General features: G+C 43.1%; 10 protein-coding genes across 10 annotated transcripts; 4 read left to right on the top strand and 6 right to left on the bottom strand.

The window, feature by feature from the left end:
* Window positions 1-898: 898 nt before the first annotated feature.
* On the bottom strand, window positions 899-2,584 carry V1516DRAFT_674902 (uncharacterized protein). Its single transcript, XM_066922162.1, has 4 exons — window positions 2,466-2,584; window positions 2,329-2,409; window positions 1,507-2,270; window positions 899-1,442 (listed from the first exon to the last, which is right to left on the bottom strand). The coding sequence occupies exons 1-4, from the start codon at window positions 2,488-2,490 to the stop codon at window positions 1,323-1,325; spliced, it is 990 nt and encodes a 329-aa protein (XP_066777291.1). The 5' UTR covers window positions 2,491-2,584; the 3' UTR covers window positions 899-1,322.
* A 139-nt stretch (window positions 2,585-2,723) lies between these two features.
* On the top strand, window positions 2,724-4,902 carry V1516DRAFT_664216 (peptidase S8/S53 domain-containing protein; the record flags this gene model as incomplete). The annotated part of the gene is made up of 8 exons (XM_066920573.1): window positions 2,724-2,790; window positions 2,840-2,904; window positions 2,968-3,036; window positions 3,087-3,152; window positions 3,566-4,015; window positions 4,060-4,203; window positions 4,253-4,726; window positions 4,783-4,902. 8 exons carry the CDS (start codon window positions 2,724-2,726, stop codon window positions 4,900-4,902), a joined length of 1,455 nt encoding a protein of 484 aa, XP_066777290.1.
* Window positions 4,903-4,972: 70 nt separating this feature from the next.
* V1516DRAFT_331011 (armadillo-type protein) lies at window positions 4,973-8,385 on the bottom strand. The gene has a single exon (XM_066918903.1). It carries the CDS (start codon window positions 8,072-8,074, stop codon window positions 5,042-5,044), a length of 3,033 nt encoding a protein of 1,010 aa, XP_066777289.1. The 5' UTR covers window positions 8,075-8,385; the 3' UTR covers window positions 4,973-5,041.
* On the top strand, window positions 8,369-9,932 carry V1516DRAFT_650895 (TFIIE alpha subunit-domain-containing protein). Its single transcript, XM_066920254.1, has 5 exons — window positions 8,369-8,562; window positions 8,628-8,723; window positions 8,779-8,920; window positions 8,973-9,214; window positions 9,269-9,932. The coding sequence occupies exons 1-5, from the start codon at window positions 8,468-8,470 to the stop codon at window positions 9,864-9,866; spliced, it is 1,173 nt and encodes a 390-aa protein (XP_066777288.1). The 5' UTR covers window positions 8,369-8,467; the 3' UTR covers window positions 9,867-9,932.
* Window positions 9,859-11,906, bottom strand: V1516DRAFT_674886 (concanavalin A-like lectin/glucanase domain-containing protein). The gene is made up of 5 exons (XM_066922161.1): window positions 11,315-11,906; window positions 10,828-11,252; window positions 10,506-10,766; window positions 10,333-10,457; window positions 9,859-10,270 (listed from the first exon to the last, which is right to left on the bottom strand). The coding sequence occupies exons 1-5, from the start codon at window positions 11,463-11,465 to the stop codon at window positions 9,949-9,951; spliced, it is 1,284 nt and encodes a 427-aa protein (XP_066777287.1). The 5' UTR covers window positions 11,466-11,906; the 3' UTR covers window positions 9,859-9,948.
* A 42-nt stretch (window positions 11,907-11,948) lies between these two features.
* Window positions 11,949-13,031, top strand: V1516DRAFT_330107 (mitotic checkpoint regulator, MAD2B-interacting-domain-containing protein). Its single transcript, XM_066918902.1, has 4 exons — window positions 11,949-12,305; window positions 12,353-12,618; window positions 12,670-12,786; window positions 12,836-13,031. The coding sequence occupies exons 1-4, from the start codon at window positions 12,101-12,103 to the stop codon at window positions 12,980-12,982; spliced, it is 735 nt and encodes a 244-aa protein (XP_066777286.1). The 5' UTR covers window positions 11,949-12,100; the 3' UTR covers window positions 12,983-13,031.
* Window positions 12,747-15,228, bottom strand: V1516DRAFT_674882 (uncharacterized protein). The gene is made up of 3 exons (XM_066922160.1): window positions 14,771-15,228; window positions 14,661-14,717; window positions 12,747-14,600 (listed from the first exon to the last, which is right to left on the bottom strand). Exons 1-3 carry the CDS (start codon window positions 15,024-15,026, stop codon window positions 13,081-13,083), a joined length of 1,833 nt encoding a protein of 610 aa, XP_066777285.1. The 5' UTR covers window positions 15,027-15,228; the 3' UTR covers window positions 12,747-13,080.
* A 705-nt stretch (window positions 15,229-15,933) lies between these two features.
* On the bottom strand, window positions 15,934-16,416 carry V1516DRAFT_664210 (60S ribosomal eL43 domain-containing protein; the record flags this gene model as incomplete). The annotated part of the gene is made up of 4 exons (XM_066920572.1): window positions 15,934-15,997; window positions 16,050-16,210; window positions 16,273-16,324; window positions 16,361-16,416. The coding sequence occupies 4 exons, from the start codon at window positions 16,414-16,416 to the stop codon at window positions 15,934-15,936; spliced, it is 333 nt and encodes a 110-aa protein (XP_066777284.1).
* An 819-nt stretch (window positions 16,417-17,235) lies between these two features.
* On the top strand, window positions 17,236-18,189 carry V1516DRAFT_701991 (tyrosine phosphatase family-domain-containing protein; the record flags this gene model as incomplete). Its single annotated transcript, XM_066924131.1, has 2 exons — window positions 17,236-17,694; window positions 17,743-18,189. 2 exons carry the CDS (start codon window positions 17,236-17,238, stop codon window positions 18,097-18,099), a joined length of 816 nt encoding a protein of 271 aa, XP_066777283.1. The 3' UTR covers window positions 18,100-18,189.
* Window positions 18,100-22,648, bottom strand: V1516DRAFT_674868 (uncharacterized protein). Its single transcript, XM_066922159.1, has 4 exons — window positions 19,921-22,648; window positions 19,689-19,863; window positions 19,042-19,632; window positions 18,100-18,994 (listed from the first exon to the last, which is right to left on the bottom strand). The coding sequence occupies exons 1-4, from the start codon at window positions 22,554-22,556 to the stop codon at window positions 18,311-18,313; spliced, it is 4,086 nt and encodes a 1,361-aa protein (XP_066777282.1). The 5' UTR covers window positions 22,557-22,648; the 3' UTR covers window positions 18,100-18,310.
* Between the last annotated feature and the right edge of the window lie 284 nt (window positions 22,649-22,932).

Genomic DNA, 22,932 nt, shown 5'->3' with positions numbered 1-22,932 from the left:
GGAGGATGTCCGGAAGGGGGGGGGAGATGAAGAGAGCGAGGGAGACAGCGGGAAGAAAATGAGACGCGAAACTGAGTGGGAGAAGAACTGCAAAAAAAGCTGAGTCAAGAAGGGGAGAAGGAGACGGAAGAGGATGGTGATGAAGTTTGGAGTAAAAGGAGTAGTGGCCGAGTGGTGGTGGTGGTGGTAGCTGAGGAGCTGACGGTGGTTGTGGTGCTTGGTGCTGGTGCGTGGTGGTACGTAGCGTGTTGGGTGTGTAAGTGCGTAGAAAGTGGAAGCGTGGAAGAGAGAACGACGGTGCGCCGAACAAAGGCGCCAAACGTAAGGCGATACTGGCAGACTTTCGTGCTGCAGGAAGTCTCTGCGCGTACTACGGGAATCTTACCGAACCTGGTCAGAACAATGCTCGAACTGCTTTAAAATATATGTACAAACTCCGGTCAGATCCTGTTCTTGAGAGATACAAAAATAATAGCACGAACAGAGCAAGATGGGAAAAAAGCCTAGTCTTGTTCAGTTAGGTTAGTTTGGTTCGGCGCTAGCACAACCTGAGGGTATGGATCTCTTCCTCTTTCTCCGCTGGGAGAAAGAGTAGAGAACTTTATTTTGGTCCTGGCTGAGTTGGACTTCTCTGAAGCCAGAATTAAAAGTGTCTGCAGCGGACAGCCCGTGCTGTCTGAAGGTCCGTTTTCGACCTGTTTCCAGACTGTTTAATTGGTAAATTATGGCGTCTCCAGTCGGCGGCAAAAGGGCGCAGATCTAGTCATCTCTCATCGCTGCCCCCTCCCAGATAATGAAAATCAAAACGAGGGAAGGACCCGCAGCTGTTCTTCGTCCATCGCTCTCTTCCTCTTCACCCCTTAACCCCTCGCACGTCCTCCACCTCCCCCTAATTATCGGCTAGTTGGAAATCTTCTATTGGACGTGATATCAGAGCAGGAAAACATAAAACTTTATCAATCAGATGCACCAACCCGGTAAGCTCGCACTGCTTCCACCGATGCAGGAGTTGCTGAGTACAGCCAGAGTAGAGGGCCCCTCAATCTCTCTCGCCCCTTCTTTGTCGATCTTGCGCCCTGTTAGATCGGGCTTCCAGCACGAAGGCCCAGGTTCAACACGAAGACCATCGCCAACGTCTTCTCTTCCATCGGCTTAAGATGTAATTCTCCATTCTTGCTACATTTCTAGTTCATCTCACAATCCCCCTTTCGACATCCCTCGCAGTCGTCTACGATACAATATCCCTGCACGACGTCGTGCAGAAGCGCGCGCATAATCCACTCGCCCTCGCCTGTCTTGCCAGCTCATCTGACGCACTCTAGCTAACGCCGCCGTCCGGGAGCTCGCGGTCGAGCAAACCGGGCCTTTGTAGCAGCCGCCTTGGGATGCAAGTCGTCCATCAGCATCTGCTCGCTGATCTCGCTGCCATCTGTCAATTCGATCTGATAGGTGTTGTTTGTCAGAAACATAAGCACTTTATCTCGACAAATACGCTGTAAAACTTACCCGCTTCGCTATTTTAATACCACTGGCCTCCTCTGCTTGTGCGATGATCGAGCTGCGACAGGAAGCATATAGCATCCTTTCCTTGATCTTCGAGCCTTGCGGACACGTATGAATGAATACAAGAGCCTCCTGTTCTGTACTGTCATACTCGTGTTTGAATAAGAACAGCGTGTAACGCGGCGAGTCATCCGAAATCACGTCGCTCAGCTCGTCTGCAAAGTGCTCGGCCTTTAAACCCAGGATAATCACTTCTTTCTGTGTATCAATCTCGAGGATGACAGTATTATCAGCACCGGATTGGAGACCTGCCAGCGCTGCTTGAACTTCCTCATCCAGAGGGAACGTGAGCCCGCCGGATGTGTAAGTCTTGCGAGTCGTAGTTCCTGCAAACCCCTCTTTGGCCTCAATGTCTTTTACCGATTGCAAAGCACGCTCTTCTTCAGACAAAGGCTTGCTCAGTTTGTCGTGGTTGATAAACTTACGTAGTCCGTCAGCACTCAGCTCTTCTGGTTCCGTAGCAAACACCGACATGGTCAATTTATCTGACCCAAGTTCACGCGTCAGTGTATTTCTAGTAGAGGCATACAGCATCTTTCGTCGCACTGGTGCATTATCTGGGATGTATGAAATGAAAATAAAGCCATTATTTTCTCCTCTGTGAATAATATACAACGGTTCTTTGGCCGATATAGCACTGGATATGTTATCCATGTCGGAAATGTAATCGGCTATTACGGGTAGCTGATCTCCAGCCTGCAAGGACTCTAAAAATAGTAAATACGCAAATCCCTACACTGCATTATATATAAACTGATTACATACCTCCGTCTATTTTGATAGTGAAAGTCCGAGCATTCTCATCCTCAGCAAACGCATTGAATGCCTTCAGGAGCTCGTCAGATGCTTGTATAGTCTCAGCTCTACATTCTGTCTTATCAGTCCAATATGACAATACTCACTAGTGATTCCAGATCTACTCGACATTTAATCGGCAGTTTCGTTTCGGAATTCTGTAGTTTGATGGAATTAGGTCGGAATTTGCGTCTGCAGATCAAGAGGAATCTCACAACAAAGATCATCAAAGTATGTGTGCGCCGAGCCGCCTTGAAACCTTAATAGGCCGGATATTTTATAGCCCAACGCATTTCCATGATACATGTCTCTAAATACTATAAACATTTCGGATTTGCGGAAGCAAGTACTTTGGCAAAAAGGAAATGGCCTCGAATATTCAGACATCTTCCGTCAGCCACCAGCAACAACAAAGAGCTCTTTCATTTAATCGTATGTACTGGAGATGGCAGCTCTGATAATCATGACTGAGCATTTCTAGAACGAATCAATGAGGCTACCAATGAAATTATCACCCAGTACTCAGAAATAATTCGACTAGCGCCTGTATGTGCAATTGAATTTATATTTTGTTGCATGCTGATTACTTATCTTCATTTCATTCTACAGGTTGCTAATAAAGATCGAGCTACTACAGCGGCGGAAGTGTATCAAATTGAATGTCATGCTGTATCACTTGTATGTAGATTGAGAGAATTGTGAGAAATCTTATCTGCTGACTATGCCAGATTCACTCGATAGAGGAATTATTGACTATTTCACGAACGCTCAAAGAATCTTGGATATTGGGCCAGGTAGCCTAGTCCACGCATAATGTTGGAGGGGAGGAGATTTAACACTGAACTCAGTGCGGTTTTGGCGTTTCGGAGTGCAACTTATTACTATAGATTTTAATACAAAATATTTTTTTATTTTCGATTCATTTCTATGTGGTCAACTACGGGGCGATTTTGTTTATTTCCGCTTGCACCACTGTCATGAGTCATCTATTATGCTATTTCCTGATTTGGAGATCCAGTCAGTTTGACAATGATATAATCAATCTACGATCCGACTCAGCTTCAAACTTACAATTGACTCGGTCGCCCTGGATGCGACAATTAATCTCAATATGAAAAGCAATAAATACCTTTTATATTCACTTATTGCCTGTCTAGTCGCTAGGTCTGTCGTGGCTACTGACCTTGACGTTTCATATGAAGAACAGGCTGCTGCTGATACCTATCCGCTGACGTTTTTTCGAGCTGGTTCCGTTCGAAATAATTATATTGTCGTTTTCAATGCATCTGTGAATACCACAACGATCCAATCACATTTCAAATGGTTATCATTAACGATGAAACGATTCCCCGGTTACGACAAGTTCCATCAACAAGTCTTGCATAAGTTCACGGGTGCCGTCCTTCCTGGCTACTCTGGCCATTTCATGACTTCGTTTGTATCCCTCATTGCTAAGCGGCCTGAGGTTGCGTATATTGAAAGTGATTTGATTTATACCACATTGGACGTCCAAATGAATGCCACTTATAATCTTGCCCGCTTGTCACATAGAGATACCCTGGATAGAACAACAGAAAACATTTTTTATTACGACTCGGATCCGGGTGTGGGGACGACACTCTATATTCTAGATACTGGCATCACAGTAGATCATGTAGTACGTGACTTACTTCGAATAGAGGAATTTGTTAACGGGTATAGGACTTCAGCGGTCGGGCCACAATGGTCAATTTCGCACTCTTATCGTCGAACCGCGATCGGATCGGACATGGAACTCATGTAGCCGGCACTGCTGCGGGATCTCAATATGGAGTAGCAAAAAGTGCGAAAATTGTTGGAGTCAAGGTAATGTCCTCTTATTTCAGTTCCTCATAGTGCTCACTATTCCGACTAGGTTCTCGGTGATACTGGATCCGGCACGACTAGCACGATCATCCGAGGTCTTGAATGGGTGAGCGACCAGCATAAACGCTCTGGTGGCCCAAGTATCGTAAACATGAGTCTTGGTGGCGGTCGTAGTCAAGCATTTAACGACGCCGTCCGGAAAGTAGTTGATCAAGGAATCCATGTCGTTGTTGCTGCCGGAAATAGTCACCAAGATGCTTGTGGTTTTTCACCGGCAGGAGAGGAAGCAGCCTTGACAGTCGGCGCGACAAATGTCACAGATCATATGGCCCCATTCAGTAACTTCGGGCCTTGCGTCGATGTGTTTGCTCCCGGCGTAGATGTCCATTCCGACTGGCATACAGATGAAGAAGCTACAAGAAAGGCTTCCGGAACCTCAATGTCCTCTCCTCTTGTCGCGGGATTAGTCGCTTATTTGGCAAGTAAATCTCCAAGCACAAAACCACAGGAAATGAAAAGCATGGTATGTCTGTAGTATGTATACATATTGGGATTCTAGAAAACACTAATCTGTTTCAGATCCAACGCATGGCGACAGAAAATCTGATTCCGAACTTGCCAAATGAACATTCTCCAAATTTCATCGCGTATAATGGTTACTCTGCAAATTCTACCGTAAATCGTACACTTTTTCGCTGATGAACAGTTTCTTGGATTGGGTCGTATATTAGTTACTATTAATGATACAGGTTTTCACAACTTATGAATTGCAAATGCTTATGTAATACCTCGCTATCCAGTTTGAGATCTGACTATAATAAATATGTAATAGAGATCTTTATGCTCTCTGTAGATATACCCAGACTGCATCACTTGAAACCAGCTCAAGTGCATCTTTTAACTCAGGAAAAAATTCCAGAAACGGCCCAACGCAATCCAGAAGCTCTTCAAATACCGTGTTCTTCACCTTTGTAGACTTCACTATCTTTGTCAGACATGACATCGTTGCTCTGAAAATCTGCGCGTCCCGGGAAAATTTGCCCTCATGAGATTTAGGAATCTCACATGGAACGAGCCGTTTTAGTTTCGGCCATATTGCTTCTATTCGTGTAGTCATAAAATCGGCTCCGAAGACACAGAGCTCTGAAATTACATCGAGACTTGCTATTTGGACATGCAGCTCTAAATCGTCAACGCATGGTACTATAGACGGCCAGATATCGTTGATTATCGGGAGAAACTCTTTCGGACAAGTCGCCAAAGCCGATAATGCGATTTTTAGCAAATCCAGTAGCTGGAATCGCAGTAAAGACGATGAGTGAGAAAGATAATACCGACTCAAAAGGCAAATTCTTTTCAAAATAGTATATGAAGACTGTGGGATAGGCGAATCCCAAATCTCCGACTGGTCTGATTGATGCTCATCGCGCTGATTAGGATCATCTAATGATTTGTCCTCGTCTAATTTTGTCTTCAAATCTAAATCTTGGTCTTCAGTCTGTTCAGAGTCATGTAATTTAAACTGAGGCTTTCGCTCGAGCTCATTGATCAAGGCATCCAACGTCCAGATCCCCTCGCGTTCACGCCTTGTTGAACCTTGTTCAATCGACAGTTGCGCAGCCATTGCTTCTAAGGCAATTTCCTCAACAACAGCCTTGAGTACAGCAAAAAATCCTTCTACCAAACGTGAATACCCATGATAGTTGTCAAGTAAGTGGAAAATCGAAGCTGTTATGTCATCGAGATATGCGATTGTCGATGGCCCACCTAGCTTGATCAAAGCAGACAATATTCTTGCCGATCGCGGCGAAATATCAAGCGTGTTAATTTTGAGCGAAATCGTATCTAATATATAATCCATATTTCTAATTAGTAAAGAACTAATTGAGCCATATCCCGTGTGGATTGCAATGTTATTCAAAGCGATGTAGGTATGCTGGCGAACCTCTGTGAGAGGTGAGATGACTAGGTTTAAAAGTGGATATAGTAAATCAATCAGAGCTATCTGGAAATCGTCCCTGAGAATTTCCGCGGATATCGAAAGGGCTTCTAGCGAAAGTTTTGTCAGAATCACTTCGTCAGTGGATAAATTGTCTCTATCCATATTCTGCTGTAAAACTTCGTATGAAGATTGAATAATTTGATCGGACGCTTGCATTAAAAATTCAGATTTGTCTGAAAAATCAAAAAATTCAACAGCCCGCTGTGCTCCTTTCATGAGATGTATAATCATCCAAAGCGCAACCTGCTTATGCGGATAAGATTCATTGGAATCTACAATAACTTCTAAGCACTCATCAGATATTCTCTGCAGACGAACTGAGCCTCCTACTGTCTCTAAGACTTGTTGAAGTGCAAGAGTGGCTTTTTTGCCGAACACGCCTTCCATATTTGAGGCTGAAAATTCGATGAGACCACTCGATTTTGTAACCAAAGTAAAATTCCAATCCAGACGGAGAAACGAAAGATCAAGATTGGCAGTATTCGAAGCAACTATTTTGGTGGAATCTGTAAATCGAACGGATGCGATATAACATGGAACCAAAATTTCTTCAATAGATGCCAGCTCGGTGTTCCATTCTAACAGCAATTCAAATGCAATCTTCATTTGCGTTAAAGTTTGCGACTTCAAATCATCGTCATGTTGAACTAATGTTTGCTGTATTCTAGAGAGCCAGTCATAAAGTGCCAACTTAACAGCTTCTTGAACTTCTACATGTGTGCTACCAATTCGAAGTAACGATTCCCAGCTTTTCGAGGCTACTTCTGCATCCAAGTCAGTAGCCAATGAAATTATCAGTATAATGAAAGTAGAACGACAATTCTCTAGTGAAATATAGCAATGCGATAGTAGCAGTACACATATCTGGTACACCATGAGTCGAACCTCAGGCCGATGGTGATGCCGTAATTTGAGAACTGGCTCGAGAGATATGATGATCTGAGTACTGGTTGCTTTTACCCATGAAGAAGTTCTAAGAATCTTACCCTCAGGGCGTAGTTTATTCAAAGAACTTTCGCTTTCATTAGAATCAGTGATGGCCTTAGTTTGCGATTCTTTGATCGTAGAAGCGGTACTAGAGGAGACAATAGATACCGGCGAAGTAGAATCTAGATCCAATTCAGAATCATTCAGAGTGACTGCTAAGACACGACCAAATAGCGACAGTGATTTGACAAGTAACTGGAAATGACTTTTCCGCACAGACGGTGTCATGATCTTGCAAAGTACTGAAACAACGCCTGGTAGAAAAGACGCTGAAACTTCACCATCACGAATCACCCTAATCAGTAGAGTATGTAAGGCATCTAGGGCTGCTTGAGAGCAGGAATCGTCCGAAGTTTTGAGCGCAAGATCAAGTAGCACAAGAACAGTATGACCTAGTAAAGGTATGGCAGCTTCGGATTGAAAAAACTCTTGTAAATCTTTGGACGACGCAGATATTACGAAAAGATCGTTTAGAGCCAAAGCACCTGCCTTTTTTGTCTCATTCGATATGAATTTGGTTTCGGCGCTAACTTTGTCAGCTGCTGGCGGCTCAATCAAATGGACAATCAAGATCATGAGCTGTTGCAGCATAGTTGGTTGCAGAGTATTGCCCCAACTATGAGTTATTAAAATTCCCAAAGCTCTAATAATCAGCTCCAGTGTTCTGTCATCAAGTCTATTCGAGATCTTCAGCAAATGCGATAATGGAAAAAATATGTAGTCTCCCAGCTGAAGCGAAAAGGCTTCCGGTGGAATGCCATTCAAAGCGTGGAGTAGATCTTCGAGTGCATTCACAACTTTGAACTTTGTCTCTGTATCTCCTTCTCTGTTCAATGACAGTCCTAGCTCAAGCAAAGGAACGCATACTTGCTTAATCTGCATCTGTTAGACTTGTCCATATGATGGGAACGAAATAGATCTGGAACTGGCACTTAACTCGCAAGAACGCAAGCGACTGTATTTGCTGTAATGAGTCTCTATTGGACTGAAATATTCCTGGATCGGTGTCCATCTATGTCCTCGGACCGAAACCACAGAATCATTTACCCAAATCGCTGGAAATCTGTGTAAATCACGATGCAAGGTGACTCAAGCGAGGATAAGATTCTGTCTGTTCCCTGAGAAACCCAGTGAGATCCTGCGGCGTTGCATCCCTAAGCCCATCTGCATCTGTGTCTGTCGATCTGATTGATATTTAGTGGATTTAAACCAGTTTAGGAGTAGAATATCAACTTCAGTTCTATCCGACTGGATGCGAATTTACGGACTGCAAAAATGGAACACGTTAACGTTTTGCTCCAGTATGTTGCACGCTCGTTTTACGAGACTCGGCATATTATCATTTTAGACGCGATCCTACGGCATAATCTGTACGCAACTTCTGCTGAATAGAATACATGCTCTGCAGAATTATTATATACTGACTAAATATCAGAATTTCTGATGATGACTTGCCACAATTAGTAGGAATTCAGAAGAAAGAGCTGCATTCGCTATGCGCAAGATTGAGAGATGATTGCTTATTGAAAGTGTATGTATCAACCAAAGTTATCCGACCTATTGGACATTCTGATAACAAGGTTTAGTCATACGCGATCCGAGCCGAGAGAAGGTCAACAAAGACCTATTCAACGGACTTATTATTTCGTGCAGTATCGGGAAGCGGTGGATGCTGTGAAATGGCGAATTCATAAACTCGGCGAGACTTACAACGAGCAAATGCGAAATGTGGGTTGTCTATGAGCAAGTATTACTTCACATAAACTAATTGAAGTTGCAGGATATTGATACACAAGGCTATGCATGTCCATTATGTAAACGACGTTATAACGCCATGGAAGTTCTGCCACTGCAGGCCGCTGATCTCTCTGGGTTCCAGTGTATGGATTGTGGAACCATTTTACAAGACGACGACGAGAGCGATGAGTTAAGGATCAGCCAGGATAGGTTGTCCAGGCTGATGTCGCAAATCCGACGGATCATCGATACGTTGAAGAAAATCGACGATTCGTTCATTCCAGAGTTTGTATATCCTTGACTACAAATTATCTGCTTGTATTAGCTAACATGTTGAAGCAACGATTTCGAAAGTTCTCTCAAAGTAGCTATTCCAATTTCTTTAGACTCGAAAGATTCGAAGGACGTTGGCTATGCAGCCAGAGGTGTTAACGATAACAAACTACTTATCGAAGTTGATCTATCTGGAGCAGATAGCGAAAAGTCTAAGGCAGAGGCGGCACTTGCCAAGCAGCAGACGGCAATCAATAATGCACTTCCTGTTTGGTATGAAAAGAGTACTATTGGAGCTGAAGTCGGCGCAGAAGACGGGGAGGAACGGAACAGAGAGGAGACTTTACTGGCTGATGCGAAGACTGACGACGGAGTTGGCGCTGAAGTTTTGAATGCTGAGCCTGGCACCGCTGAATTTGATGCTGTCACAGAAGCTGTGCGAAAAGACATATTGGAGAATTACGACAGTTATTTCCGAGAATCTTTATCAGATGAAGAAGAAGAAGACGATGATGATGCTGAAGACGTGCAGGAGCAACAGCAGCTAGAACCTTCAGAGCAGACAGATGGTAGGGGTAGAGCTTTGCCTGTAGTCGAAAATCAAGACGGATCAAAAGATGCTACTATGGAAGACGAGAACGATGAGTTTGAAGATGTCTGGTGATTGGCAGTTGTATTAGATGTAAGATATTAATTCATTGTAAAATACAAACAAACGATATGCATAATAGATGAGTAAATACAATCTAAAGATATTTTGGGTGAAACCCTTCTCTTCTCTTTTTGTACACGACATAACCCACCACGACACCGCCTTGAATAACGAGAAGCAAAAAAATGGCAAAATAGATACTCGGCCCACCTTTAGTCAGCGCTGCTGATATCGTCTCTGGAATTGTACCGACAATAGATGAAGTATGTTCCTTGATAGCTGTATCGAATGCGTCCAGGCGTTCAGTTAGACGTGTGATTTCAGAAGCAATGTTCTGCTTTGTAGATTCATGCATATTGGCCGCAGCTCCATGAACTTGGGCCTCCATTTTTGCGACCGACGTTTCAATTCGAGAACTGGATGAATTGATTACATTAACAGCTTGAAATCTCAAAGAAATGAACTGAGTAGTACTCACAGTTTTTGATCGAGGCGCTCAAAAAGTGGCTTTAGAGTCTGTAAGGAGTCGATGTCCTCACGGAGACTAACAATTTTCTGCAGGCTGAGCTCGAGAGATTTTTGCATCCCTACAAGCTGAGATGTCTGTAGTTGAAGTTAGATTTGACTTCATGAAGCAGGAAGCTGACTCACAAGTTCATGAAGATCTGCAGATGGTGAGTTGCTTGGTGGAGGACGCTGGGCTTGCCGAACAGGTGGAACAGCGTTTGGTTGTTGAGGAACCGGATCTGAAGAAGGCGCCTGGACCTTGCCGACACCTGAACCTGTAGTGGAAAATCCGAAGAGCTCGAAACTATCTGGGTCATCGAACGAGGCAGCAGAAACACCAAAATAGTAATTTGGGGGAAGGGCAATGTGTTCCGACTGGAAACATAGCCGACCATCAACTTCGACCTAAACATAGTGAGTAATTTAGGGGCCCAAAAAGTCGAAATAACTCTTGTAGTTAGTCTACCTTCAATAGCTTTGGCCCTACTGTCAGACGGAGAAGGATGATCGAACCAGTATTTCGGTATCGTAACGGACACCCAGCAAAAGCTTGGGTGTGAGGATTTGCCAATGTGTTGTAGCCAATTGTACCGTCATTCAAATGTCCCCGTACGTTTTGGCTTGGATTCAAGGAGTCGATGATAATCGCTAAACCGTCCCAATAATCCTGGGCACCATACACTGGTCCAGCAGCTTTACTCGCAGTATACCAAATGGCCATACCACCACCAGGCCTATCTGAACCTGATGCGCGAAATTTTATCTCTGTTGTCCAAGTTTCGTAATTGTTTGTGTTTTTCGTAAATACGGCACCGTTCTGTCCACGCTCGCCGGGTGAAGTAAGGAAAATCCGATCCGATTCAATTCGAAGCGTGCCGAATTTTTCCCATTCTAAAAGCTCAGTTAAAATTTGCACATCTACAAAACATGTGACAAAATACAATTGATATTACCTGGAATATAGAATTTGTCTGGCGAAATTGGGCTCGGCAGAGAGAGTCGTAGATCGGGTCTGGTTGAAGCTCCCATGGCGACTGGTATCGAACTGGACAGCAGAACGACCAGGCCCGAAAGAGCTGCCGAAACGAGTCTATGTCCGATCATTAGAGTTAAACGTGAATTGACGTCAAACAAAACACAATACTACTGCAATTAAGCTCCCCGGATGGCGGAAATTGCACAGCGAATTGATGTCAGTGAAAATTAAGTTGTTGGATGCTCGACTCCTGGCTTTCTGCGGCGAAGTCGAGCGTTACGGAACTGGCTTCAAGAAGTGAGAGGTAGTGAGCTGCTGAAAATATTTTGAACAATGCTCGTTGAAGTTAATTGATCGATTATAACAATACGAATGCCCAGAAATAAATGATTTGTCAAAAATTCCGAATTTTTATCGTTTGCTGCGTTCTCGATCTTTCTCCCTTAAGTCATTGAACATTATACTCAATTGTCCAGCTATTATTTATTCATTATTTTACTTTATTTTAAAATTTTTTCTTTACTTCCATCTACAAATCTTTATTTTAATTTATTATAAATTGTTTCTTCGATTGTTCGATATACACTATTGTACTACATTAAGTATTTATTAATACATATTATATTCGATTAGCTTGTCAAGCCGTCTGTGGTTTAGGGTATTCTGATCAGGCGGGACCGATCTTCGATTTGAGATGAGGATTGAATTCTAAGTTCCAAAATATTGAGTCTAAAAAGCTGAAAAGGAGATAATAAAGATCAGCATGGGTGAACTTACCGAAGAAAAGCTTTTAGAAGCAAAATCAAATGAGGCCAGCGACAGTGAACCTTGTACGGAAAAAGCATCGACACAAGGGACTAAGAGATCCATATCTGGAGTCGAGAAACTAGCGACAGCTACCTCTAAAACTACCGGCAGTGAGGACACAAAGAAAAGAAAGAAATCTAAATTTTCGAGCCTCTCACTTGGTAAGTTTTTCTCTTGAATAGAGGGAATTTTATATTAAATATCTTAGGCCTCGTTAGCGATTCACCACCTTCACCCTCAGCGACATCGACGTCGACGTTCAGCAAGAAACCCGTCGATGGACCCTACAAACCGTTGCTTTTCAGGGAGTTACCCCCATTACCAACAATAATCTCCGACCAATCCGATATGGCTGCAGATTCATCTGCTAGACTACCTTCATCTACCAATGATATGTCGCTCTCCAGCCAGCCATCGCCTAAACAATCCGAAATCAGAAGTCTTGCGACCGAAGCAGGACTAGACGACCAGGCAGTATGTTCCTCTTCCATTTACTTTGTCGCAGTGAACTTATTATGATCTTAGCTAAATGTTCTACAAGGCCGACATCGCCGTGGCGGCCCAATCAAAATCGTCGACTACAGCGTTGACGACCAGTACACCTCGAACAAAGCGTATATCGACTCAGGAGTGGGATCTACTGTAAGTACTTTAGCGGAAGCCATAATATATATTCTAACCACAAATCAAGTCTCAGCCTGTTCGCGCGATATCGTCAGGGAAGCATCAGCTCAGGTCTCTAATTAATTCAGCCGTTCAGCAACAAGAGAGCCTGGAAGAGTCATTTGCTACGGGACGGCGAAACAAGAAGGCATCTGGTGCAAAATACGGGTTCTGATTGTCTTCTTTAAATATCATTGTAAAATATCAAACTCCTACCATCCAAACCTATACTCCAAAAACTTCCAACCGCATACAAGATTATGTTACCCTTGTTCACGACTTCTTCCTGTCGACCAAGATTTGCACATTCGCCTGCGCAACAGTCATCATCCGATCTCGTCGATCCTGCGACTGCTCACGACTGTCCAACCCCCTATCCCTCAACTCATCCAATGCAAGATCGTACAATAAATGGCTCACTTTTTTGTTTATCTCAGTGTACTCATCTTTATCTATGGTCCCACTCCGGTAGAACGGCCGCAAAATGTTTCGCACAAGTCCTTGAATATCTGTTTTCTCCTCCAGACTCAGCTGGTCTCCGACTCGCATAATATCAGGTTCTGGTGAAATCTCCAACGTTGGTGAGAGCTGACCAGCCTTTTGTGAAGACAGATCGCCACTTGGACTTACGATTGGCGATCCGATTTCAACAGGAGAAATCGGCTCCGCAGGAGGTGTCGGTGTAGTACTCAGTGACGGTATCAGAATCGGAGACAACGAGGGAGACCGAAGCGACAACGGACTCAAACATTTTGGGCCACCTGTGGTAGATCGCCCTGGAGAAGATACCTCGTTTAAAATTTGTCTATTCGCACCACCTGAAAGAGCTCCAGGAATGGAATGACCGTTCAACATAGTAGAAGACGGTCTTCTAATATCGTCCAACAAAGAACGCATTAGTGAAGGACCTTCACTTGATTGTCCAACTAGCACTGAATGCTGTAGTTCATGCTCTTGCGCTGCATCCGATCGCCGCAGCTGCGCTCGAGGTCGCTTAAACTTCCGCCCTGATTCATGACTTTCATCATCACCAGTATTAAGAGGTGAAGAAATTTTTACTGGATTTGAAATCCTCGATTGATCGCTGGAATTGCCTTCAATCTTCAGCGCTTCATCTCTCATAGACCATGATTCTACCATGTCGGGCGTCTCTTCCGGATCTTGATCGAAAAACAGCGACGAAGTTGTCCGAAAATACGCCGCTCCTTGTGTCGCCTCAGCCACGCGAAGCCGTGTATTCCATTCCCTCCATTCAATAGTCTCACGCTGTGATCGTCGCCTAGATGGAACGCTGCCGCTTCGGCGAGTGGACGGCCTATTTGCGCTTTCCACTACTACAAGCTCTCGTCCCGGATCCTGATTCAATCGATTCAAAATCGCTTGCCAGGCACGACCCCATTGTCTATTCCTCGGGCTCGTTCTGCTTACCCGTGAAGATCGAGTGCTTTGCGAACTCGATGTGGCCCGCGAAGTTGTAGTCCGCCGGGGCCGACGCGACCGAGACAATGTGCGCGAAGTTTGCGGTTCAAAAGGATTCGAACTCGCGGGCGAACAGGACGGACATAGCCATTCATCAACCGGAACACCGTCAAGACCCAGACAGCTCGCATGATATGGCGCATCGCATACTTCGCAAAGCATTAGCTCTTCAGGTCGAGTGCCCAAATCGCAGATTAGACAAAGACAATCAGGATCGAATATGAACTCATCCGTAAACGGATCCGGATCGAAAGACATATCCAGGTCAGCTGCCTGGACTTTTGTTTCGACTGTGTATGAGGATAGAGCATCGCCTAGCAAAATGAATTGTCGTTAGCTGCGTACAAAATCAACAACTGGCGAATTAAACTTACCGTCGACTTTGTGAAGAATCTCTACTTTGTTGAAGTTAGTCCTGCAAGTAGGACAACCTAAATCAACGTAGTCAGCACTGGTCTCAAATACTACTCAAAATCCTACTTACTCGTAGCTTGCTCGCTCCACATCTTCAAACAGCTGCTGTGGAACTGATGTCCGCAAGGTACGAGACGAGCGACATCGTTCGTACCATCATACACCGTCACTTCGTCTTCGTCTCGGCCATGCGAGCTAGAGGTCCCGAAACAGTCGTCACATGAACTTCCAACATCTACAATGTCAGCGCGATTATGCGCAACTTCTCCGGCCAATAATGTCGGAAGTCCGATTAGACATATAATACACGGGTACTCGTCTTCCATTGGGAAGTCAGGCTGTTCTAATCTAGCTCTCTCAGATGCGTAACAAGATCTCTAGATCGAACCAGTAGCCAGGTCTCAATTTAAAAAAATCAGAATTCACAGAAAGGTCAAGAAGAATCAGAAAATTTTATTCGAAGATTGTTTTTTTTATTCTTGGACTCTGAACTCATATTTTATCTAGAAAAATTTAGGTAATAAACAGAGTACTGGAAGGACATACCAGTGGCCTATATAGTCTGTCCCAGAGCCGCAATTTAGTACGCTTAAGCCCCAGATATCCATACGTTTTACTTTTATTCAATTCCAGAGGATACGCTTGGCCAAAAGCATGATGAAGGAACATTAAGATCGCAAAAATTCATGCTCACTAATGGCAGTTAACCAATCGCAGTATTCGATTACTTAAATGATCCAACAAAGACCATGTAAATTAGTAACGTATGCGTGAGTAATGAAAGGCAATATAATCGGGCCAATGGGAAATAGAATCCAGAATACACTCTACAATTGATATAGAAAGCAGTTTCGCTGACACAATCATAGATAAACTCAAGGTAAAATCCTTTGGAACTGCATCAACAAAGAGAATCCTGTTCTCTCGTTTATCTAGTAGTATCTAGCGGAAAAAATCAGCTCAGCCATTCTATCAAGTCATAATTCGGAAGGGTCAAAAGTCTCAAATAATTGTCCTTCCATAATCAACCAGCACACTAGATATTTCAAAGATTCGAACTGTTTATCTATTCACAACTTGATCGAATCCGTATATCCAGAAAATGTAATCCAGGAATAATGTATAAACTTTTGTCTGTATTAACCATTGCAGTCCAGTCCAACAACCATTTTTATACTACAAAATACAATGTGCAAAACCTAAATCTGACAAACTTCTAACATCAATTTTGATTTAGACCTCGTTCAACTCTCGGAGACGACGGATAGTAGACCGAACAGTGGCAGCGTTGGTGGTCCTAGATATAATTAGATCGGTTACAGAAATAATCGAACAAAATATCAACTTACGAAAGAGTGTAAGCACCACCAGCAATAGACTTATTGCACGACTTGCACTTCCAGATACCGGTAGCAGTACGCTTAACAGAGTTTTTGCCACAGAAGGAGCAGAGATAGCGCGAGTGTTGTTGGATTTCAAGCTTCTTTGACTGTCTTCGGAGAGAGGAGCCCTATGTTGGGTCAGAATTTGCAAAATTTGATTGCTTCAAGTATCGATTGTAGGATTACTCACATAACGGACACCGTACTTTCCTGTGATTCCGACTTTCTTAGTACGCTTAGTCCTAAAATCGTATTAGCAAACATCGTTCTCTATGGACATTTTAATCCGCATGCTGGAATGCGCCAATTTTTGTGCAATCGGGACTACTAACATTGTGAATTATGATATATCTAACAGAATATTAATATTATTGACCGTAAACTGATTATCTTAAGCAAAACTGAACTTACCTTTTCGATGTTGATAATATCAGCTGAATGAAAGTCCGTAAAGTAGAGATGTATTGCGACTTCAAGATCGGCTTCGACAGTGAAACTCACTTCGAATTGGGAAGATCGGCACAAACAGATTGAGTGACTGTCCATGTAGGGTTTTCGATTAAGCCCTTCAATCACGTGTAATCATGTGACTATGGCCAGCTGGGAGGAGCCAGAGGAGCCAGAGGAAGCCAGAGGAGCCCATAGCTACCTGGGGTGCATTTGAATTGCTTTATTACACCAATTATTTTCGAATGCGAGCTCGCTAACATGGATTTATAGATTGTTAAAATATAAATGAATTACAGCTAAGCTCTATTAATTTTAGCACCAATAGAACACCGTGCGGGTCATTCCATTATTAGTACTGACCGAAGAACTTTTGTGCGACTACTACTCCAAGAGAACTCCCAATTAAAATGTCCCTGTGATCTCCGCGAGAATAACAACACATCAGTTAGATTTCGATCTTGACAAGAGGTGAAACGTTATTGTACTATATTTCATTCAAAAATTTTTGGCTTATATTATATTTATTTGGCTGGTTATAGTTTTTTTTTGGTGCCTCGATTTTGAGCCATTGTTTGAGGTCTAGTCGCAACAGCTCTAGATATCCTAAGCCTGCTCTTCGACTTGGAAGCCGTCCTGAATTCCAAGATAAATTAGTCTCTTTGACTCATTTAGTTTCAATCTTTGCAGGATTGCGATATTCGAAATGGAGATTACGTTTTTGCAGCACCGGGCTTCATCTCTCGATCGAACAAGGGTCAGCTCTAGTTCGGTAGAGACTATTCAAGCATGCTCTCGTGACCTTTCTCCGCCTATCTATGCGACCGTGTCTGCAACAACCCCTGCAGCGACAACATCGTCCGCAGGCGAAAAACCAGACTCCAATAAGCTCATAACTGGAAATCATCCTGCTTTGGTCACCCCGTTACGATACGGTATTGTATATCCAAAGGTTCATCGAGGATTATATCCACGCAAGGTGAATCTACCTTTTTTGCGCCGACTAAAGCTCAAAACTATTATATCATTGACACCGGAACCCCTGATCGACGAGGTCCGCAGCTTCTGCGAGCAGGAGGGTATCAATATGATTCACATCAAGACCTCGAAATCAAAAAAGAAGGACGTTGCAATTACTTACACTGAGGTGACCAAGGCAATCGAGGTAAATGAAACTTCATACTTTCTTGCACGTGCTAACATTTTTTAATAGATTCTAATCAGCCAACAGAGTGCACCTGTATATTTCCACTGTTTAAATGGAAGCCAAACTACTAGTCTTGTGGTCGCCTGTCTTCGGAAATTGTCCTTTTGGCGGACGTCGTCGATATTCTCAGAGTTCAGTTACTATTCTGAAGTTTCGGCCGCTGACCACAAGTTCGTTGAGGAATTCAAAGCGGAGATAGAGTTGCCTGTTGATACTGTTCCCTGGATCTGGATGGGTTTGTCTAGAAAGGGAGTGGTTGACAGTCATCCATACATCAAGATAAAGAATAATATAGTACCGGAAGAACAGGATCTTAACTATATACCTGAACATAGAGCTTTAGCACTCTCAGGCGCGATATAGTAAGTATCACTTTGGTATTGCTTGGTTACCAGTCTTCAATGTTTATTTATTTTCTGTTGCTTCCTGGAAGATTTTGTGATCTTGGGCGTTAAAACGGTTGTATTTTTTTTGCATCAATGTCATAACATAGCATGTCATATTAAAGGTTTATCATATAAAGTTGGTAATAGGGATGTGCATCATAACAAACAAATTTTATAATCACGTTTGATTATAAACCTACTCTACCTGCATCTTTTCGACGAATCGATTTCATCTCACCGAATTTTCCACGCTTCTGAGTTGTATCATAAGCCCTGATAACACGCGACTGGTCCTCGTCTCCCTGGGAAAATGCAAATCCCCGCTGCTTCCGCATCCGCTGGACTTGTCTGACTTTTCGAATCGCTTTCTGGAATTGTTCCATCCGTGGTCGATAATCTGCAATGTTGTATTTCTGGATTTCTTGCACGTGGTGATATGACTGCGGGAAATACATTCGTTTCGCGTATTTCCATGCAAAGTCTCGCAGTAAACACATAGCCGGTAAAACAACAATCATAGCCCAGAAAGTCAGAGAACCGTACAAATGGCTCACTGTCCCGTAAAATTCATCAGATATTCCAATCTTGGGAGCGACGGTGCCGTATATAGGAAAAAAAATCAACCAGAATATGAAAGACCCCGGAATCGCTAATACTGTATATTTTGTCCATAGATTTGTAATTAATGCAGCTTTACCGAGAACTGTCAAAATTGTTGCAGTATATAATGCCGTTCCCCACACCCAATGGCCATCTACAACTCCTGAGCGCTCACGTAATCCATCGTGGTACGCGAATTCTGCTCCAACATAGAGAATGATTGAATGATAAAACCCGTTCAAAATCCATGCCCAAAAACTACCAACATTGAACTAAAAATTGTTAGCATTGATATCTGCAGTCGTAAAAGATAACCTACAAAAGTTCCCTTTTGTCCAAGTTGATAGAGCTGCGGGTATCGATCAAGAAGTCGCGCATTGATGAATTGATCAAACACACCCAATACAAATGGAGGCGCGACCGTAAAGAATACGTTGTAGAAAGTGATACTCCACGACTCATATATAACTTGTCCTGAATAAGCATTTTGAAACACATACCAAAACTGGGTCATATATAGGGTGATGTTCTTATAGAACGAATAGAGAATCACTTTACTCAATCTCTGATAACTCCAAGCTCCATGAACGAGTAACAGTTTTCGTAGATACTTAAATTGGCCAATCGATATATCTGCACTCCGTGCTGCTTGTGTGCCTTCCATACCACTAATGCCTACGCCAACATGTGCAGACTGAATCATACTAACATCATTGGCGCCATCACCAATAGCAAGAAGAATTGATTTCAAATGTCGTTTGACTAGTTTGACGACCATTGCTTTCTGAAGTGGCGAAACGCGGCAACATACTACTGCTTTACACATTACCGCAAGGTCTAAGAAATCTTTCTCAAGGTCACTTTCGAGTGCATACTGAAGCGAATGGCCATCGATAACTAGAGCGAGCGTCTACCTCAGTCAGAATTGGATTGCTTTTACAAAAACCGAGTGTTAATTCAACTCACATCTAGAACCAATTCCGTATTTTGTCCCCTCACTGCCGATAATTTGTTCATAATGTTGCTCCGAGTATCTTCCTTAGACTCTTCATTCACAATCAACAAACTCATGTCTTCACTAAGAAGCTTGCAAGACATTCCGATATTGATTGCAGTCTCCTGTCTATCACCGGTCAAGACCCTGTACAAGTCAGCATCTAGCTATGTAGCTGATAAAAAAATGTCAGTTGTCACACACCAAATTTTGATCCCCGCTGTTTGCAGAGTATGAATCGTATCAGGCACTCCATCTTGTAATTTGTCCTCAATGGCGGTAGCACCTAATAGATATAAGTCCTTTTCAATAAGTTCAGCAGCCTTATCCAGCTCTTCGCTTCGGTTCTTCATTGATGTTGCAGCCCTATTATAGATTGCGCTCCATTCTGCGTATTCACTTTCAGAAATTGCTCTCATAGCCAAGCAAAGAGTTCGCAGTCCTTCGCTTGCATATTCTTCCAAATGTTGTAAAGTAGCCTCTACATAAGGATTACTCGGTGACAGACGCTCAAGAATCACGGTATCAGCACCTTTGCAATACAGACGAATTCTGCCGTCGGGACATCTGAATATAGTAGACATTCGCTTTCTCGTAGAGTTGAACTCGCAGATATTCAATAGTTCAAACTCACTATTTTGTCCACGCTCATTGATCGTGATCGACTTCGGCTTTCGTGTCGCAAACTGGTATCCTAGCTGAGCTGCTCCATTAACTAAAGCGCCTTCGTCTGGTGAGGCTGCTTGGTAGTTTATTTCGTCACTATCAGGCTTTGACTCAGGAATAACGGTATGGCAGGTTGCCAGGAGAGTCAAAAATTCGTGTATCACATCTTTCGTAGGATGATTATCAAGATTTTCAATTAACGTCTTGAAATCAAATACACCAGCCCATTGACCATCAATCTCTACCGCACGTTTGTCTTCAGGAATGTCGATCCCGTAGCAAATGCCAGCAATTGAGCATTGTTTGAATTCCATTATGTTGCGGGTCAATGTTCCAGTTTTGTCAGAAAAAATATATTCCACTTGGCCAAGCTCTTCAACCAAACTCGAGGTCCGACAAACAGTAGGCGTATCAGTTTCTCGATAATACATGTCCAAGTCCGAGCTGATCAAAAACGCCTGATAAAACTTGACTACTTCGATAGTCACAAACATACTTATAGGCACTAAATTGGAATATAAAATCCAATAAGTTAACAAATCTTGGAAAAAAAGGCTCACCATGCTTCTTCCTTCTATATAGAGGTATTGCATAGTTACTTTAGAAGTCGTTTCCTTAATCACATCTCCGATTGACGAAATTAGAGATAATATAACCAGCATACTGAATAAAAATATAATTTGTAAATTGACCATGTGCTCAACCGCGGTACGCTTGATAGGAGCAGCACTAGCATTTCGCATAAGTTTGGTTTCATGACCGGTGAACACGACAGCACCATGAACCCAAAGTGTGTTCCGCAGAGTAGCACCACGAAGTAACAGTTGATCTGGATTGAGTGGAACTTCTTTCTCTCCTCCAGATTGTAAACTATCTAAGGAAATAGTAGCCTCGTATGTGTATAAACTGCTGTTGGGCTGTTCTGATTTGATTGTTCCCTTCATGTTGCTCAAATCTAATGGACTGACCAAGTCAGCTGTTTCAGGCGAGGCCTGTTTAATTTTCAAATTTGTTTCTCCGTCGAGATTCGCCGTCTCTATATAGCACAATCCTTCAGGCTCCGAAGATGCAAGGAGCACAATATCAGCTGGTATTGCTTGCTCGGATTCAACTCGAATGACATCACCAACCGCAACATCTACCCATTTTCGGGTCTCAAAGAGTCCTTTTTGAAGTACTAAAACCGGAGCATTGTTTAGCTCTTTATCGGCATTACGTCGTTTAACATCTTCAATCGCTTCTTTTAGCGCAGAAACACTAAGCACTATACCAAGAGTGATTATTGTGGTATACCGATTCGTTGGCGACACATTCGGTACCTGTTGGATGATACAAGTGAATAAAAAGAATAAATTTGAATACTTTGAAAACTGCTCGAAAAGAAACTTCGGTAAAAACGTTGCGATATTATACTTGGTCGTGCTGATATGGTTATCCCGATATCCATTTGCAGAATTGCTAGCATGATCATTGATGTGAATGATACGAGGACCAAGGGTAGACGGATCGACGATTTTGCGATGAAATACTTTGTTGAACAGTCTCCTAATATCGAATTCACTAGGTGGTGGCTCAACTTTTGATGAAGCTGCAGCAGTTCTCGAATATTCAACACGACCATCACTAGTCCCCATAGGAGCAGCCACTTCTGTTAAAGGTAAATCCATTTCAGTCTGTGGAGGAGCAATTCCCATTCGCGCCTTGATCCGGCCATAGAAAGAAGAACCCGGTCGACGTCTAGCGCTCTTACGTGGTCCACCAAAAGTTGAAGATGTTGTTTCTGTCGGATATATCTGAGCACTGTCTGTATCATCATCGTAACGGTCTGAAAACGGATCCTCGTAATAGGGCTGATAATCTGAGATTGCAGATACGACATTGGGATCATATCTAGGTTCAATGGACCCAATTAACTGTCCCGAAACATTAGCGCCTGAAGTCGTACCAGTTCCATCATCGGAAAATGGATTTGTCGGTGCAGACAGAGATACAGTATCGTTAGGATCATATGGATCCGCATAAGGAGATATGAACGGGTTACTGGGTGTATGATGTATGGAATCGTCATCATCAGTGCTTTGATCTGCGAAGGGATTCTGTTCGCTGAACGTTCGACTAGCCTTCAACGAGCCATAAGGATCATCATCGGAGTTGTGACTTGACGGTTGACTCATTATTGCAGTTAATTGTAACTGATTTCAACGAACTAGTCGCATTGCTAGAGTTCTAAAAAAGTGTGTATAAAGATCCAGGTGCGTGAAGGCTGGGTCCTTAAAATGCTATACAACACGTGCCCTAATTATGGGATCTCGAGTCAGAAATTTGATATATGAATCCTTGGTACTTTCATCCCCAGAACACATACTGGAGATTCAAGGGGTGTTCTGCGCGTTCATCTACGCGTCATATACAAGTTTCTAGTACATGGAGCTGCTGACTTGAATAACGACTAATTCAATTGCGTATATATAGACTAATACGCTAGATTATTGTATTCCGTTGTCAGAACTGGGGGCTCAAGATATCTGGTTTGTCAGATGAAGCTTGATA

The sequence above is a fragment of the Lipomyces oligophaga genome (assembly GCF_038497815.1).
Source record: "Lipomyces oligophaga strain CBS 7107 unplaced genomic scaffold V1516scaffold_4, whole genome shotgun sequence".
Lineage (NCBI taxonomy): Eukaryota > Fungi > Ascomycota > Lipomycetes > Lipomycetales > Lipomycetaceae > Lipomyces > [Lipomyces] oligophaga.
This window is presented reverse-complemented; position numbering and strand designations above follow the sequence as displayed.

Bases quoted from the DNA above. Each gene is read 5' to 3' on its own strand.
- V1516DRAFT_674902 (XM_066922162.1), bottom strand. From the start codon at position 2,490: ATGTCGAGTAGATCTGGAATCACTA. The intron at 2,410-2,465 runs GTGAGTATTGTC...AGACTATACAAG, and splicing joins GAGTAGATCTGGAATCACTA to CATCTGACGAGCTCCTGAAG. The intron at 1,443-1,506 runs GTAAGTTTTACA...AACACCTATCAG, and splicing joins GTATTAAAATAGCGAAGCGG to ATCGAATTGACAGATGGCAG.
- V1516DRAFT_331011 (XM_066918903.1), bottom strand. From the start codon at position 8,074: ATGCAGATTAAGCAAGTATGCGTTCCTTTGCTTGAGCTAGGACTGTCA.
- V1516DRAFT_650895 (XM_066920254.1), top strand. From the start codon at position 8,468: ATGGAACACGTTAACGTTTTGCTCCAGTATGTTGCACGCTCGTTTTAC. The intron at 8,563-8,627 runs GTACGCAACTTC...ACTAAATATCAG, and splicing joins GCGATCCTACGGCATAATCT to AATTTCTGATGATGACTTGC. The intron at 8,921-8,972 runs GTGGGTTGTCTA...TTGAAGTTGCAG, and splicing joins ACAACGAGCAAATGCGAAAT to GATATTGATACACAAGGCTA.
- V1516DRAFT_674886 (XM_066922161.1), bottom strand. From the start codon at position 11,465: ATGATCGGACATAGACTCGTTTCGGCAGCTCTTTCGGGCCTGGTCGTT. The intron at 10,767-10,827 runs GTAGACTAACTA...CACTATGTTTAG, and splicing joins TAGGGCCAAAGCTATTGAAG to GTCGAAGTTGATGGTCGGCT. The intron at 10,458-10,505 runs GTGAGTCAGCTT...CTTCAACTACAG, and splicing joins CTGCAGATCTTCATGAACTT to ACATCTCAGCTTGTAGGGAT.
- V1516DRAFT_330107 (XM_066918902.1), top strand. From the start codon at position 12,101: ATGGGTGAACTTACCGAAGAAAAGCTTTTAGAAGCAAAATCAAATGAG. The intron at 12,306-12,352 runs GTAAGTTTTTCT...TAAATATCTTAG, and splicing joins ATTTTCGAGCCTCTCACTTG to GCCTCGTTAGCGATTCACCA. The intron at 12,619-12,669 runs GTATGTTCCTCT...TTATGATCTTAG, and splicing joins CAGGACTAGACGACCAGGCA to CTAAATGTTCTACAAGGCCG.
- V1516DRAFT_674882 (XM_066922160.1), bottom strand. From the start codon at position 15,026: ATGGAAGACGAGTACCCGTGTATTATATGTCTAATCGGACTTCCGACA. The intron at 14,718-14,770 runs GTAAGTAGGATT...ACGTTGATTTAG, and splicing joins GTGGAGCGAGCAAGCTACGA to GTTGTCCTACTTGCAGGACT. The intron at 14,601-14,660 runs GTAAGTTTAATT...TCATTTTGCTAG, and splicing joins GATTCTTCACAAAGTCGACG to GCGATGCTCTATCCTCATAC.
- V1516DRAFT_674868 (XM_066922159.1), bottom strand. From the start codon at position 22,556: ATGAGTCAACCGTCAAGTCACAACTCCGATGATGATCCTTATGGCTCG. The intron at 19,633-19,688 runs GTGAGTTGAATT...TGACTGAGGTAG, and splicing joins ATACGGAATTGGTTCTAGAT to ACGCTCGCTCTAGTTATCGA. The intron at 18,995-19,041 runs GTAGGTTATCTT...AACAATTTTTAG, and splicing joins TTGGACAAAAGGGAACTTTT to TTCAATGTTGGTAGTTTTTG.